Source organism: Propithecus coquereli, unplaced genomic scaffold, assembly GCF_000956105.1.
Source record: "Propithecus coquereli isolate 6110/MARCELLA unplaced genomic scaffold, Pcoq_1.0 Scaffold438, whole genome shotgun sequence".
NCBI lineage: Eukaryota > Metazoa > Chordata > Mammalia > Primates > Indriidae > Propithecus > Propithecus coquereli.
The window spans coordinates 1,612,589-1,627,366 of NW_012150152.1; the positions used below are offsets into that span (position 1 = coordinate 1,612,589).

The 14,778-nt window shown below is 57.9% G+C and overlaps 1 protein-coding gene across 1 annotated transcript in view; it reads left to right on the forward strand.

Annotated features, from left to right (window-relative positions):
• Positions 1 to 13,645, forward strand: part of UNC13A (unc-13 homolog A (C. elegans)) — a 62,504-nt gene extending 48,859 nt beyond the window's left edge. The window contains exons 35-44 of the mRNA XM_012653994.1: positions 673 to 796; positions 1,566 to 1,571; positions 3,257 to 3,295; positions 4,360 to 4,389; positions 5,492 to 5,548; positions 5,931 to 6,011; positions 6,663 to 6,810; positions 10,821 to 10,913; positions 11,740 to 11,899; positions 13,345 to 13,645. Of these exons, the coding sequence (XP_012509448.1) occupies positions 673 to 796; positions 1,566 to 1,571; positions 3,257 to 3,295; positions 4,360 to 4,389; positions 5,492 to 5,548; positions 5,931 to 6,011; positions 6,663 to 6,810; positions 10,821 to 10,913; positions 11,740 to 11,899; positions 13,345 to 13,645 (1,039 nt within the window). The remainder of the gene's footprint in view (positions 1 to 672; positions 797 to 1,565; positions 1,572 to 3,256; positions 3,296 to 4,359; positions 4,390 to 5,491; positions 5,549 to 5,930; positions 6,012 to 6,662; positions 6,811 to 10,820; positions 10,914 to 11,739; positions 11,900 to 13,344) is intronic.
• The last annotated feature ends 1,133 nt before the right edge of the window (positions 13,646 to 14,778 follow it).

The window sequence follows — 14,778 nt, forward strand, 5'->3', positions numbered from 1 at the left end:
GTGGGTGGGGGATGGATGGAACGACGGGTAGATGGACAGCTGAGTGGTTGGAAGGATGCCTGGGAGAACAGGTGGATGGATGGATGGATGGTTAGATAGAAAGAGAGGGAGAGAGAATTAAAGAAAGTTGGAGAAAGGGTGGTTTGGTGATAACTGGGCCATTTGGTAGATGGATCATGGTGGACGGCCTCTCTCCTTCAACCCCTCACGTCCAATCACAAATTCTTTGCTGGTTTCCCTCTCAAGTCCACCCTCCTCTGACCATTCCCCTCCTCTTCCTCCTGGGCATGGTCTTAGTCCCTCCATAGTCCCAATCTCCAGACTTCCTGTTCTGGTTCATCCCCCACACTGTTCTTTGAAACTTAAAAGTCTGTCTGTGTCTCTCTCTTGAACACTCCATGGCTCCCTACTGTCCCCATCCTCATGATAAGGCCTGAGCCTTCCTCCTGGGCGGCCAGACGTTGAAGCCCCTTCCAGTCTGGACCCTGCTGACCTGTCCAGCCACCTGCATCATGCACCGTTGTCCATCAGACCCCCCAGGGTCCCTGAGCAGGCTGCCTGCCCTCTGACCTGGCCAGGAAACGCCTTCCCACCTGGCACACCTGTGGAGGGAAGGGGCTCTGCGGGCCAGGGCCAGCTCAGCCCTCTCTCAGGCCTGCCCCTTGTCCCCAGCCTGACTCTCTTCGCCAAAATCTGCGAGAAGACGGTGCTGAAGCGCGTGCTGAAGGAGCTGTGGAAGCTGGTCATGAACACCATGGAGAAGACCATCGTCCTGCCACCTCTCACTGACCAGACGGTGAGGCCCAAAGGGGGCCAGCGGGGACACTGGCGCCACCTCCCTGGTGGGAGCCCACGGAGCTTGGTGCCTAGAGGCTGGGGGGTGGGGATGAGAACAAAGGCACCAGGGGTCAAAGAGGTCATCTAGGTGCAAGGGCCATCCAGGGTCATAGAAGCCACCAGAGATGGGTGGGGCCGTTCAAAGATCAGAGAAGCCACACGTGGGCCAAGAATAATCAAAGGCTCAGAAAGGACATTCAAGGGTCAGCTGGGGTTATTCCAAGGTCAAAGAGGTCAAATAGAATTAAGAGAAATCCAAGGGACAGAGAGGTCACATGTAGGTCAAGGGATCAATCAAAGGTCAGTGGTCACCCAGAGACCGGGACCATGCACCTGGGACCCTTCTGGGAAGAGATGAGAGACCACAGTCCCCAGGGTCCCCCAGCGATCAGGCTGTTTATTGGGGGTGAGGGGACATGGACATCCGTGGTCGGGCGTGGATCCCTCCAGAAGGCGCCAGGACCCTGAGGACATCAGCGGCTCGCAGGTTTTGGGCACAGCGCTCTGGGGGGGGGACTTGGGGAGGGTGGGCAGAGGCCACAGAGAGGCCACTATGTGGGGGAGGGTGGGACTTTCCAGTCTGGTCTCCTGCACTGGGCTGGGCTAGGGCAGGGGTCTGCCCCTGGGTGCCTGCCGTCTCCGTCCCCTCCCCTCCCCGGCCTTGCCAGGAGACTCATGGTGACTTATTCCCCCCTCCCCCACCGCCCCGCCCCCATCACGGCTGACAGATGATCGTAAGTAGAGGCCCGTCTGTCCGTCTGTCTGTCCGTCCGCTCTGTGTCTGGACTCGGCCCACCGCGTGGCTGCACCCTCTCCCGCACCCAGCGCGGCTGACAGATGATCGTAAGTAGAGGCCCGTCTGTCCGTCTGTCTGTCCGTCCGCTCTGTGTCTGGACTCGGCCCGCCGTGTGGCTGCACCCTCTCCCGCACCCAGCGCCCCCTCCTCCCCCACCACCCTACCTCCCGCCTAGATGTGCTGTGTCTGTCTGGGGTGGGGCATGGGGAGGGGGCGGGGCGGGAGGGAGGCCACGCCCAGCCGCCCTGTCCCGCTGAAGTCCGAGGAGGAGGCCTACCCTGGGCCCTGCTCCTCCCTCGCATCCGCCCTCGCTGTTTGGTTAGCACACACCCCTGCTCCCCTGCTCGGACTCCGCTGGGATGTCTGGGTCTCCCCTGCAGTTAGAAAGAGGTTCAAAGCCAAGAGGGCCCCTCTGACCTCCTCTTTGGGCTTTAAACCGTTAGCAGCCTTCCAGAATGCAGGTCCACACCATGCGGGCCCCTACTCAGCTGCTCAGCGCAGGACCCCACTTCTGACTCCCCCCAGATTCTGAGCTCCGTCCCTTTGTCTCCCGCCTCCCTGCCTACCCCACTTCTGCCATACACACAGACTCACACCCAGGTGCTCAGGTGGGAGACAGCGTCATGGCTTTGGTGTCAGGCAGACTTGGGGTCAAATCCTAGCCCAGCCACTCTCTGTGACCTTTTGGAAGTCACTTCACCTCTAAACTTCTGTTTCCTTTGAAAAATGGGGTTCACTGCAGCCATTCTCTGAGGCCTGGTTGTAAGAACCAGACGGGGTGGTGCATTAAAGTGCTCATCTCAGTGACTAGCGCAGAGCAGTGCTTGCTAGATCAGACCTGACGTTGCTGGCGGCGCTGGGAGTATGCGGACATGTACTAGGGCAGAGACAGAACTTTAGATTCCCGCTTTGTGGGTGAGACAAGACTGTTACAAGATTTCACCTTGTCAAAAGTTTTCAAGTGTTCATCTCACTTCTCAGGGGCCTCAGCCTGGGTCTTTGGCTGTAACCACCTGGTGGCAGCGTACCCAATGACGGGCAATGCACTCGTAGACAGGGAGATAAGGGAATTTGAATTTCATGGTGCTCTCTGTATGCCAGACCTCATGGCGGCTGTTTCAGCTCACCTTCATGACAACGCTTTGAGTGAAGTGGATACGATTATTCCCATTTTGCAGATGACGAAAGCTGAGACTCAGAGAGGAGTCACCTGCTCAAGGTCATATAGTAAATATATGCCAGAGTGAGGATTCAAATTCAGGTCTGTCTGAACATGGAGCCCGTTTGCTTCCTGTTAACCCAAGAACTTAGAGCATCATGTGTACAGTAAATGTAAATGGATTATATTTTGGCAGTGACTTATTTCCTTTCTTTCTAGCTGTTTCTCTCTCTCTCTCTCTCTCTCTCTCTCTCTCTCTCTCTCCCCCTCGTCTTTCCTCTCTCTCTGACTCTGACACCATTCAAGAGTCAGTCATTAAAGCACACACACAATCCCCCTGGAACCCAGTCACCAGCCCCTGTGCAATGTAGATCCCCCAACCCCATGAGTATACCTGTGAGCGTCCCGGGTTCCCACCCTGCACGGCTGACCAGGTTGATCATCCTGTGACATTGTCTCTGCAGGGCAACCTCTTGAGAAAACATGGCAAGGGATTAGAAAAGGTAATGAGGGCCTCGTCTCACTGAGGTCTGGAGCTCTGGTGTCTGGGCATGTGTGTGCATGTGTGTGTCTGTGTGCATGGGCAGGAGGGTCAGCTGGGGGTCGTGGGTAGGAGATAGATGTCCTAATAAAGTCCCTCGAAAGCGGAAGTGAAAGACGAGGTGATTGCCCAGGGACAGGACGTGGAGTGTGTGTGCACGTGTGAACGAAGCGTGTGCACAGACAGCCCCCATCCTTCGCGACAGTACCCGCGTCTGAGTCACCACAGCCCTGGGCTCGGCTGAAATTCTGCGGCTTCTTTAAGAGCCCCATTGCTGGATCACTTCCCTGGACTGAGACATGTGCTGTTTTTTATGTAGATTTTTTGTTCTAATGGGTATTTGTCGTTAAGGAGATGGGAGCTGCGGTGACACACAGGTGGCTGTCTTGCTGTCCCCGTGCAGGTGTGGTGCCCGTGTGCATGTCGGTGGAGTCCCAGCTTCGTGAGCACGGGTCACAGGGCCTCCCTACCCACTCAGCCAGCCCTTCGGGGGCACATTTGATGGCGCCAGGCGCCATGTACACGTGTGCACCTCCTTCTGGCGGCGAGGGCGTGTGGGTTCATGTGTGTGATTGTGCACTTGTGGGCAAGTGTTTGGGAGTGCACGCGTGTATTTTAGCATGTGAGTTCTGCACTGAGTGAACTCGAAGTACATGTTAGTGTGTTTTTTGTGGAGTCAGGCCTGCCAGGGTAAGGTCTTTGGGGCTGGGGGACGAGGGGCTCTGAGCACCCTCTTGTCCCCGCCTCCCCAAGCGCCCCATCCTGGGGCAGGCTGTGGGATGGGGCTGGTTCCAGCCCCCTGGGGACCCCCAGAGTGCACTGGTAGTCAAGGAATCTGGCCCCAAACCCCCACTGGGGGACAAGGAAATGTACTAACTGGGAGAGGGGGGTGCACCATTAGACCAGTGTCAGGGAGGGAGCTCATGGGTTGGGAAGTGAGATTGTGCTCTGCGGGGCAGGGAAGTCCCACTAAGTATCCTCCCAGGAGCCAGCAGAACTCTGACCTCCACCTGATTCTCTCCACAGGGCAGGGTGAAATTGCCAAGCCACTCAGACGTAAGACCGGCCTCTCACTGTCTGTCTGGCTCCCACCCCCACCCCACCCCTGTGCCCCTCTCCACGTCTGTGGTCCGTGCCGTCCGGGGGCGTACCGTGAACCTGTGTGTTGGTCTCTTCTTCCTCTGTCTGTCTGGCTTGCTCGTTGGGGGTGGGGGGTGGGGGGTTGACTGGTGGGGTAGAGGGTGCCCAGGAGGGCCCCTGCTCCCCACTGGACCACACAAGTGGGTGAAGCAGGGGAAACTGAGGCCCAGAGAGTCAGGGACATGCCTGAGGTCACCCAGTACAATGATGGGGACTGGGACCCTGTCTCCCTTAGCATTGCCCATGACTCTGAGACCAAGTGATGATTACAGTGAATGCTGAGCAAAGACATTTAGTCCCAACAAAGCCACAAAGGATGTAATGGATGTAATTTCCCGCAACTAAATGGGAAAAAAAACAGGCTCAGAGAGGTTAAGTGACTTGCCTAGGGCCACACAGCAGAGCTAGGATTTGAACCCAGGCCCACTGGCTTGTCAGAGCTGTAACCATGTCATCATCTTGCCAGTGTCTTATTTGGGAGGGGGGGTGAAGGCGGGTGGGTATGGAGGCGTGTGTTTGGGGGGAGGGTTTTTCCTTTAAAAGGTTAGACTCACCCCCCACCCCAGATTACGAGGGAAATTTCCCCACAGAAGGGACAGTCCCTTGGGAAGGGAGAGGGGTTTCACCAGAGCCATTTCCTGACCCAAGGCTCCCTAACTTGGGGCTGGAGAGCCCCACCCACGCCCACAAACAGCCCTGTCTGAGGCCCCCTCCTCTACTGCCCCTCACAGCCAGGTCCTGCCTGTTCCCCTCCGTCTCACAAGTCTGGGGTTTTGGTGGGGGCGGGCAGGTGGGTAATAGCCCCGTGAGACTGGGATTTCCAGGGACAAGGTTGTCATGTTCTCCTCGGCATCTCCTGGGGGCTCCAGACCTTGTCCCCAGGACACAACCAATTGCCCTGTTCAGAGCCTTTGGACAACGACCAAGATGCTGTCCAGGGCTGGGGTGTCAGCTGGATGCTTGAAGACTGAGCTGGACTGAGCTGCCCTGACCCAGCTGTGTCTGTTGTCACCTGCAGGGAACCCAGATGATCTTCAACGCAGCCAAGGAGCTGGGGCAGCTGTCTAAACTCAAGGTGAGGGTTGGGGGCAGGAGGGGCAGATTATGGGATGGGGGGGCACTCCCTGAGGAAGAGATCCCAGGATGGTGACATGCTTTGCAGACCCAAGGGACAGAAACCCTACTCACTGGCTCAAGCACAATTTATTTGCTCCAATATGCTGGAAAGATGTACATGGTTCAGCTTCAGGTACAGCTTGATCAAGAGTACAAACCATTTATTCCACAAATATTTATTGAGCACCTGCTGTGTGCCAGTCACATGCTGGATCCTTAGATGATGAAAAGACAGACCCTTCTCAGTCCACTTCTAAAAGTTGAACCAGGATGAGACCCATAGATTGATCCCCAAGGTGGGGCCTGCTCTGCCCACCTGGCCCCTCTCCCCATCCACCCAGGACCACATGGTACGAGAAGAAGCCAAGAGCTTGACGCCGAAGCAGTGTGCAGTGGTCGAACTGGCTCTGGACACCATCAAGGTGAGGGGCCCTACCCCTGCCTGTCCTAGGAGGGGCAGGCCGAGGGTGTGGCTGGTGTGGACATGGGTCTGTGCTCACCTCCAACCCACGTTCATTCATTCAATTTATAAACACGCCCTGATTCCTTCTGTACCAAAGCTGGGGTGGCTGATGCTGGGGTCTTGAGGAGCCCCACGCAGGGGGAGACAGCTGGATACAGACATCCTCAGCTTTGTGGGGTCAGCCCTGCAGTAAAGGGAAAGATGGGGCCTGGGAGAGCCCAGGGAGGGAGCAGCAGGGGCTTTCTGGAAGAGGGCATGTGGGAAGTGGATTCTGAGGAATGCATAGGTGTTCACTAGGCAAAGCAAACAGGAGCAAAGGGCTGGGCGGGTGTTCCCACTAGCGGGCACAGTAAGTACAAAGGCCTTGAGGCAGGAATGATCTGGGGGAGACACCTGGAGAGACGTCTGGGAGGGAGGTGAGGCGTGGGTGTTATTCCCAAGGTGCTGGGAACCACCGTTGGCTTTGGGGCAGAGGTGGAGGTGGGGAAGTAGCAGGATGCGGTTTGGGTGTGGGGCAGCGGAGTGGGGGAGGAGGCTTTGGGCCTGCCAAGCTCTATGGGCGGGTAGGGGGTCCTGCTATCCTCACCTCTCCCCACCCCACCCCCTGCAGCAATACTTCCACGCGGGGGGCGTGGGCCTCAAAAAGACCTTCCTGGAGAAGAGCCCAGACCTGCAGTCTTTGCGCTACGCCCTGTCCCTGTACACACAGGCCACCGACCTGCTCATCAAGACCTTCGTGCAGACGCAGGCCGCCCAGGGTAAGGCGCCACAGACCCCCACGCCCCGCCCCCAGCCTGCGCAGCCTCCATTGGCTCACCCGTCTGTGACGTCATAGGCGCGCCTATGAAGTCAGGGCACCAATGAGTGATCGACAGCTTATGAGGGTGGGGCCTCTGGAATGACAGGGCCAGGAGGGACTGACCGCTCCTGGGAAAATCTGTGACGTCATGAGGCCAGGAGGTGATTGACAGCTCTGGGATGGGACCTCTTTCACATCAAAGACCAGGGAGTGACTGATAACTCCCAGGGGTGGGACCGATGACAAGGCGATTGTCACCTCCTGGGAGAATCTATGATGTCCCAGGCCAATGAATGATTGACAGCTCCTGGGGGCGGGTCCAGGGAGCAGTTGACAGCTCTGGGGGAGGGACCTCTGTGACTTCGGGAACTAGCTGAGGATGGGCGGGACCTCTGACAGTGTCCGCCCAGAGAGTGGTGGTGGAAGTCCGCTGAAGGGGGACCTCTGATGTCTTGGGGCGAAGGAATGATTGACAGCCCCAAGGGCGGGAGGGGCCGGGAGTGGCGGAAGTGGACAGAGGGAGGGTTCCCACTTTCAAATTCTCTCTTTCTTTCTGTCTTTTGCTTCTGTCTCCTGTCCTCTGAGCTCACACATAGCAGCTGGGGCGGGACGGAGGGCGGCACTCCCTGGGGACCGCCTTTTCAAAATCGGTTGTGAGGGTGCAGACCCGGGAGAGGAGTGTGGCAGGTGACCTCAGGAGGGGGAGGGGCAGTTGCCATCGATTCCCAGGCCAGGGTGAGGGGAGCAAAGCCCTGAGGCCTCCAGCGGTCCCCCCGCAGTCAGCCAGGGCGCTCCCTGGATGTCCGGCCCCGCAGTCAGCTTCCCTCCCAGTCCTCGCTGCTTTTAGTGTCCCTGGTGTCGCCGAGGCAGGAGGCTGTCTGTCCGTCCGTCCGTCTGCAGCTGACGTTTCTCTCTCTCTTGTTTTTCCTCCCTCTCACTCGCTGTCCCCTCTCCGCGCCTCCCCTGCCCCTGCCACGCACACTCCTCCATCCTCACCTCTCGCTCGTGTCTCTCTGCCCTCCCCACGCTTCCCCTCCCGCCCTGCCCCCGCCCCGTGATTAGTCCATGGTGGAAAAGGGACTAGGTTTACCCTTAGTGAAGACATTTATCCTGAGAAGGGTACGTGCCTCTGCGCCCGCGCGCCTGGTGCCCGGTGCCTGCGCCCCTCCCGCCCGGCTAGTAAAAGGCCCGTCCTTGCGCCTCCCCGGCCTGGCGGCGGCGGCAGGAGAAAGGACGGCTTGCTGGTTCCACATGGGGAAGGAGAAGCGATTCCAGTCGGAATCTGTTCCTCCTGTGACGCATCTTGTAAGCCACATCCCGGTCCCTGGGACAGGCACCCGCGAGGGTCAGAGCTGGGCTCAGATCCCAGGTCAGCCGCTCTGCCCAGGCACCTCGAGCAAAAATCTGCCTCCCTGGGCCTCAGTTTTCTCATCTGTAAAACGGGGACAGTCAAGGACCCTACTTCATGGGATTATATTTAGGACTCCTCTAGTCCTAAAAATTTAGTGCAAGTCCTGGCACATAATGAGCTCTTGGCAATTGCTAACTGTTGTTACTGTTGTTATTATTGTACTGGATGTCACATTTCCCCCGAGTAGAAAACAATTAACATGGATCAGGTTCAGCCTGGGCAACATAAGGAGACTGCATCTCTACAAAAAAAGAGAGAAAAAATTATTTTCAAACTAGCCGGGCGTGGTGGTGGCACACCTGTAGTCCCAGTTCCTCAGGAGGCTGGGGAGGATCACCTGAGCCCAGAAGTTCAAGGTTGCAGCGGGCTATGATCGCACCACTGTACTCCAGCCTGGGCAACAGAACGAGACCCCAGCACAGAAAAAAATAAAAAAGAAAAGAAAGAAAGAAATACATTTATCAGGCCCTAACTCTGAGCCAGACCCCTGTACCAGGCATTTCTTGGGGAATCTTGGAAAGATTTCTCCAACTGCCCCACGAGGGGCCCGTCACTCCACAGATGAGGATGCTGAGTGCCAAAGGGGTAAACCGCTTGCCCAAGGAACCTTCCCCGGCAAAGGGCCCAGGGCCTGGGGAGCGGGGAGTGGGGTTAAGGGAATCAGAGAGGCCCAGGAAAGACCCTTCCCCGTGGAGCCAGCAAACCACGGGATGGGGGTGCCCAGCACTGCCCTCCTCCCCCCTCTTACTAGCTTTGGCCTTGGTCTGACCCTCACCTGCCCCACCACTGTCCAGCTCCCCCTGGCACCCCAGTCTGGCCCGGATTGAGCTTGCTCTGAAGCATCAGCCTTGCGGGGTGGGGGGCGGTGAGGCTGAGCATGTGATTGGTGGGGGGAAATGGGAACCGGAGATGACCAGGAAGGTGGCCTGGGATGGGCACATGTCCCAGTCCCAGGGTGATGGGATCTCTCTCCCCTCTGTTCCCTGACCCTCAGTCACTTCCTGTCCAGCGCGTGGTGACCCAGATCTACCTTTGATTGACCCAGTCTCCCACCCCCACCTCCGACTTTCCCCTTGTTCTCCCTGTGCATGGGGCTATCCAAGAGTGGGGAGCTGCCTGGGGGGCTGGAAAGGGACCTTCGGGGGTGCTGGTGGCCACAGGTCTGCAGGCCCGGCGGAACGCCCTTCCGAGTCATAGACAGGGGAACTAGGACAGAAGCTTTCAGGCTGCCTCTTCGGCGATCCCCGTCAGAACCAGACATTCAGGAGGACACTGTGGTGGCCTGGAACAGAAGTGCACCTCATGACTCAAATAGAAAAGGGAATTTTTGGCTCCACAACTTAAAGATGAAGGGTTCAGTTGGCTTCAGGAATAGCTGGATCCAGAGTCTCCAACAATACCATTGGCTGTTGGTCTCCCTGGAGACCCCTGTGGGGCGGGCTCTCTTCTCACTGGGCAGAGACGGCCCCGCCGCTTAGCGCCAGAGAGAGCCTTTTCTAATGTCACAGCCAAAGTCCCAGGCCCAACTTCTATTGGCCGAGCTTGGATCACATGACCATCCCTAAGTCAATCACTGCGGCCATGAGCAGGGGATGCTCTGATTGGGCAGCTGTGTGGGATGGAGCCCATCCTACCTGACCACATCTCTGAGGCGAGCGTGGGAGTATTTCTCAACAGAAATTTAGATTCTGTATTAGAAGGGGAATACAGGTAGGGAAAATAGAAGTTCCTCCTGCAAGCTGTCATTTCAGTAGAGATGGGGTTTCTGGATCAGGTGATGCACTGAGATGGCCCGTGGGACTGGATCAAAGCTAACAAGGGCCAGAGTGGAGGGAACTGAGGCAGGAGAGGTGGTAGTGAGGGCTCCTTGAGAGGGACATTGCAGGTCACCAAAAAAGACCTCATTACTTCAGAGGCAGTGGGAGACATGGAAGAGTTTTCAACAGAAGAGGGACAGGATCTGACTTAAAAGGATTTTTCTGGCTGGTGTGTTGAGAATAGCTGGGAAGGCAGAAGCAGGGAGACCCACGACGAGGCTACTGCAATAGTCCAGGCACATAATGATGGAGGCAGGACCGGGATAGAGGTCAAAGACATGGGTCCGATTCTGGATGCACTTTGATGGTGGAGCTGGTAGGATTTTCCAGTGTACAAGTGGCTAGTCTGTAGCATGAGAATCTGGAATGTATGGCATTCTCCAAGAGGAGAAACAGGCACAGGAGGCCAGGGTGTCAGATGCTGCCAAGAGGTAGTGTAACCTGAAGACTGAGTTTTGACAACATGGTGGTTGGTGAAAGGAGATAAAAGAAAACAATTGCATTAGGCTCAGAGAGGTTAAGAGATCTACCTGAGATGACACAGCAAGATGGTTAAGGGCCAGAACCCAGGATTCTTGGCTTCCTACGAGGACCTACCATCCTGGCCCCCTCAGCGCATTCCTGTCAGGGCTGATGACCTGGTGCCGCCAGCACATGGTGGGTGGGAGGTAGTCAAGGCCCCTCCTGGTGGGTAGGAAAGAATAGAGCTCACACCAAGCATCCTCCCCCCGCCCTGCCCAGGCTCGGGTGTGGAAGACCCTGTGGGCGAAGTCTCCGTCCACGTTGAGCTCTTCACTCATCCAGGAACTGGGGAACACAAGGTCACAGTGAAAGGTGAGTGGTCTGGCGTGGGAGGGAGTATGCCTCAGCCAGGACTCACTAGGTTCTAAGACAGAAACCAAACTCAAAACTGGTTTAAGCAAGAAAAATATTTTTGGGCCAGACTCGGAGGCTCACACCTGGAATCCTAGCACTCTGGGAGCCAAGGCAGGAGGATCACTCAGGAGTTAGAGACCAGCCTGGGCAAGAGCAAGACCCTGTCTCCACAAAAAATAGAAAAATTAGCCAGGCAACATGGCATGCATCTGTAGCCCCAACTACTTGGGAGGCTGAGGCGGGAGGATCACTTGAGCCCAGGAGTTTGAGGTTGCTGTGAGCTATGATAATGCCACTGCACTCTACCCAGGGCCATAGAGTAAGACTCTGTCTCAAAAAAAGAAAAAAAAAGAAAAGAAATTTTTTTTTTTTGTCTAATGGTTCATAAAACTGAGAAGTCCAGAGGTAAGCACCTTCAGGCATGGCTGGATCCAGGAGTGCAAACAGTGTTACAGGACTGTATAGAGATGCCCCTGCCATCTTTTCTTGCACTTTCATCCCTCATGTGTTTTTCCTCCTCTACAGGGTTCTAAAGTGCTTGGCCCCCACCAGCATTGCAGCCTGAAGCTAGGGGAAGGAGAAAGTTCAGGGCTTACTTTCGTTTAAGGCACAGCAGAGAAGCTGTGCACATCACTTCCTCTTACTGGCCAGAAGTTAGTCTTATGGCCACAGTTAGCCACAGGGGCGTGCTAGGAAATGTAGTCTTTATTTCAGAGAGGTTTTGAAAACCACAGACATCACTGGGGAATCGTGACCAATCTTACCTTCTACTTCCCCTCAACAGTGGTGGCTGCCAATGACCTCAAGTGGCAGACTTCTGGCATCTTCCGTCCGTTCATCGAGGTCAACATCATTGGGCCCCACCTTAGCGACAAGAAACGCAAGTTTGCGACGAAATCCAAGAACAACAGCTGGGCTCCCAAGTACAATGAGAGCTTCCAGTTGTGAGTCTGGGATCCTTGGAGGAGTGTGGGGACAAGGGAGGGGCATCTACCAGGTGAACCTCAGGGCCAGCTAGGCAGGAGGGATGTCTGGTGGGCTAATGGCACCTGGGTGCAGGAATGGGAGGGGCCACGTCCTGGGTGGGGAAGCTGGAAAGGAAGGCACCTTAGTGCAGGAGTAAGGGAACGACACCATGATGAATGTCACTTTACAGGGCAGGCAAGCCCCAGGGGAGACAGTGATTGTGATAAGGGGCATGGGGTGTGGGTGGGGTTAGCATCGTGATGAGGGCTCGTGAAGGGGAGAAGTCTGGGCACAAAAGGTGTGGCAGGCAGTGCCATTTCTGGGGCTGGAGACTGGTCCAGTTAAGGTATGTGGGGGGTCATGATGAGGCTTGTGGGTGAGGGGCTAGGGGACATGGGGGCAGGACTGAGGTCACTTGGGGGTGGGGACTCCTGGAGCCAGCAGTGAGCCTTTGTCAGGACTGTTGGGGCAGGTCACCTTGAGGAGTCGGAGCTGGGAGACAGGAATGGAATGTCTCCCAGGGCATGGGGGTGGGTGTCACATGGGGTGGAGGTGGGATCACATGCGATGGGGGCACTTGAAGTCAGGAGTGGGCTTAATCAGGGGGTATCTCATAGTTGGCATCATCTAGGGAGAGGTGGGAGCTTGTACAGGTCAAGACCACGGCCAGGTCCAGGTCGTCTCAGGACAGGGCTCTTGGACAGAGGGCATGGGATGATTGGGAATGCTTACAGGCTAGTCGGGAGGAGCAGATGTCACCCCCGGAGTACTTCAGGGATAGAAGCAACCTGGGAGGGGGACACGAGGCAGCTGCGTGGGCGTGGCCCTAAGGCAGGGGGCTCTTGCTCAGCCAGCGGCAGGGAGGTCACTCAGAGAGTGCTGAGGGGTGGGAGCACAATGTCACCCCCGCGTGGGTGAGGAGCCTGCAGGAGCCAATGTCACTAGTGGTGAGACACCAGGCTGGGTCATGTTCGGAGGGCGTCGTCTAGGGGGTCAGAGGGTCAGGCTAGGGGGTATGGCGGAGGGGCCACGTCAGAGGGAGAACTTGGGCTCAGGTAGGAACGCGGTAAAGGGACCTCTGGGTGGGACATCTGGGGCAGGCAGCAGTTCAGCAGGCAGAGAGCATAGGCGCGGAGTGCCGGGGGGCATAGCCAGGCAGGGGACAGGGTGGGGGGACCTGAGGGAAGGGTCACTTGTGGGGGCGGAGGGGGTATGTGAACCTGTGGACGTGGTGTTCGGTGGGTGTGAAGGGAGAGGGGACAGACCTGGCAGGATCATCAAGGAGGTGTGGGCGTGGCCCAGCACAGGGTTGCAGGGCGTGTCACCTGGAGCAGGGGCGGGGCTCGCCCAGTGAGGGAGATGATGGGCATGGGGGAACCTGGCGTGGGCGTGGCCTGTCTCACGCCCCGCCCCGCCCCCGCAGCACGCTGAGCGCCGACGCGGGCCCCGAGTGCTACGAGCTGCAGGTGTGCGTCAAGGACTACTGCTTCGCGCGCGAGGACCGCACGGTGGGGCTGGCCGTGCTGCAGCTGCGCGAGCTGGCCCAGCGCGGGAGCGCCGCCTGCTGGCTGCCGCTCGGCCGCCGCATCCACATGGACGACACGGGCCTCACGGTGCTGCGCATCCTCTCGCAGCGCAGCAACGACGAGGTGGCCAAGGAGTTCGTCAAGCTCAAGTCGGACACGCGCTCCGCCGAGGAGGGCGGTGCCGCGCCTGCGCCTTAGCGCGGCGCGCGTGGGCGGGCGGGCGACACTGCGCCTGCGCGGCGCGCGGGACGGGGCTTGCGGGGGCGTGGCCTCCCGGGGGCGAGTTCCGGGCTCTGCTCAGGGGCGGGCTGCGCCTGCGCCTTGGGCTTAGCGTGCCCCTCCGGGGAACTGGGAAGGGCCCTCGCCCCGCCCCTCGGGAGGCCACGTCCGCGTCGTCTGGGGGCCAGTGGAGCTGGGGTGGCGGAAAACCCCATCTCTGTGGAGGAGCCGCATCCCCGGGCTCTGGTACGGGAAGGCCGCGCCTCCTGTCCCCTGGAAAAGCCATACGACGGGTCCTAAACCCCCGGGGCCCAAGACCCATTGCCAAGGACGGAACTCTAAGCTCCTGGAGGGGGAGCCCTAGGCAAGCGCCCCCTGAGAGGGTTGGGGGCTGGACGGACCAGGTCGCTGGTTGGAGGGCCCCGGAATACTGGAGTCCCCCTTTGACATTTGTGCAAAAAATAAATGGGGTGAGGGGGAGGATGGGATTTCAAAAGCACATGCGCCCTCAGGCGCACAAACCCTGGAAGCCGAGAGGACGGCTCTGGGGCACCCACGCTGCCCTACTTCCCCTTGGGGGTTTGCTTCCCCCTCTCCCCCCGCAAACCCAGTCCTCATATCATGGAGTTCAACACACCCATTTGACGGATGGCGAAACTGAGGCCAAGAGAGCTGCTTAAGACTGGGCCGAGGTTCACAGTGCCATAGCCTCTCCCCAGTCCCTTAGGCCTGTGTGCCCCATGGAAGGGTGGGCTGAGGTCGGATGACCCGACACAGCTGCCCATGCTGCTAACCCCCACCTCAGGGGTCCTTCCCCAAGGGGTGGAGGTCCTGGGCCAAGGCCCCCATTGCACCGGTCCTCCTCTGGCTGCCAAGCAAGACCCCTGCCCTCAGCCTCTTTTCCTGGAGCTCCATGGGGGTGCCCTGAGAACTCTTGACCTCCCACTAGAAAAGAGTGAGGATTTGGGGTCCCCTGGACCCAGGTTCCCCCATCCCTTCTTCCTTTCCCAGGATTCTCCAGGCAGGAAAGAACAGAAAGAGACCAGAAACTCTAGGGGTGCGTGTGTGTGTGAGAGAGAGAGTGAGAGAGAAAAAGAATACACAAATACGCT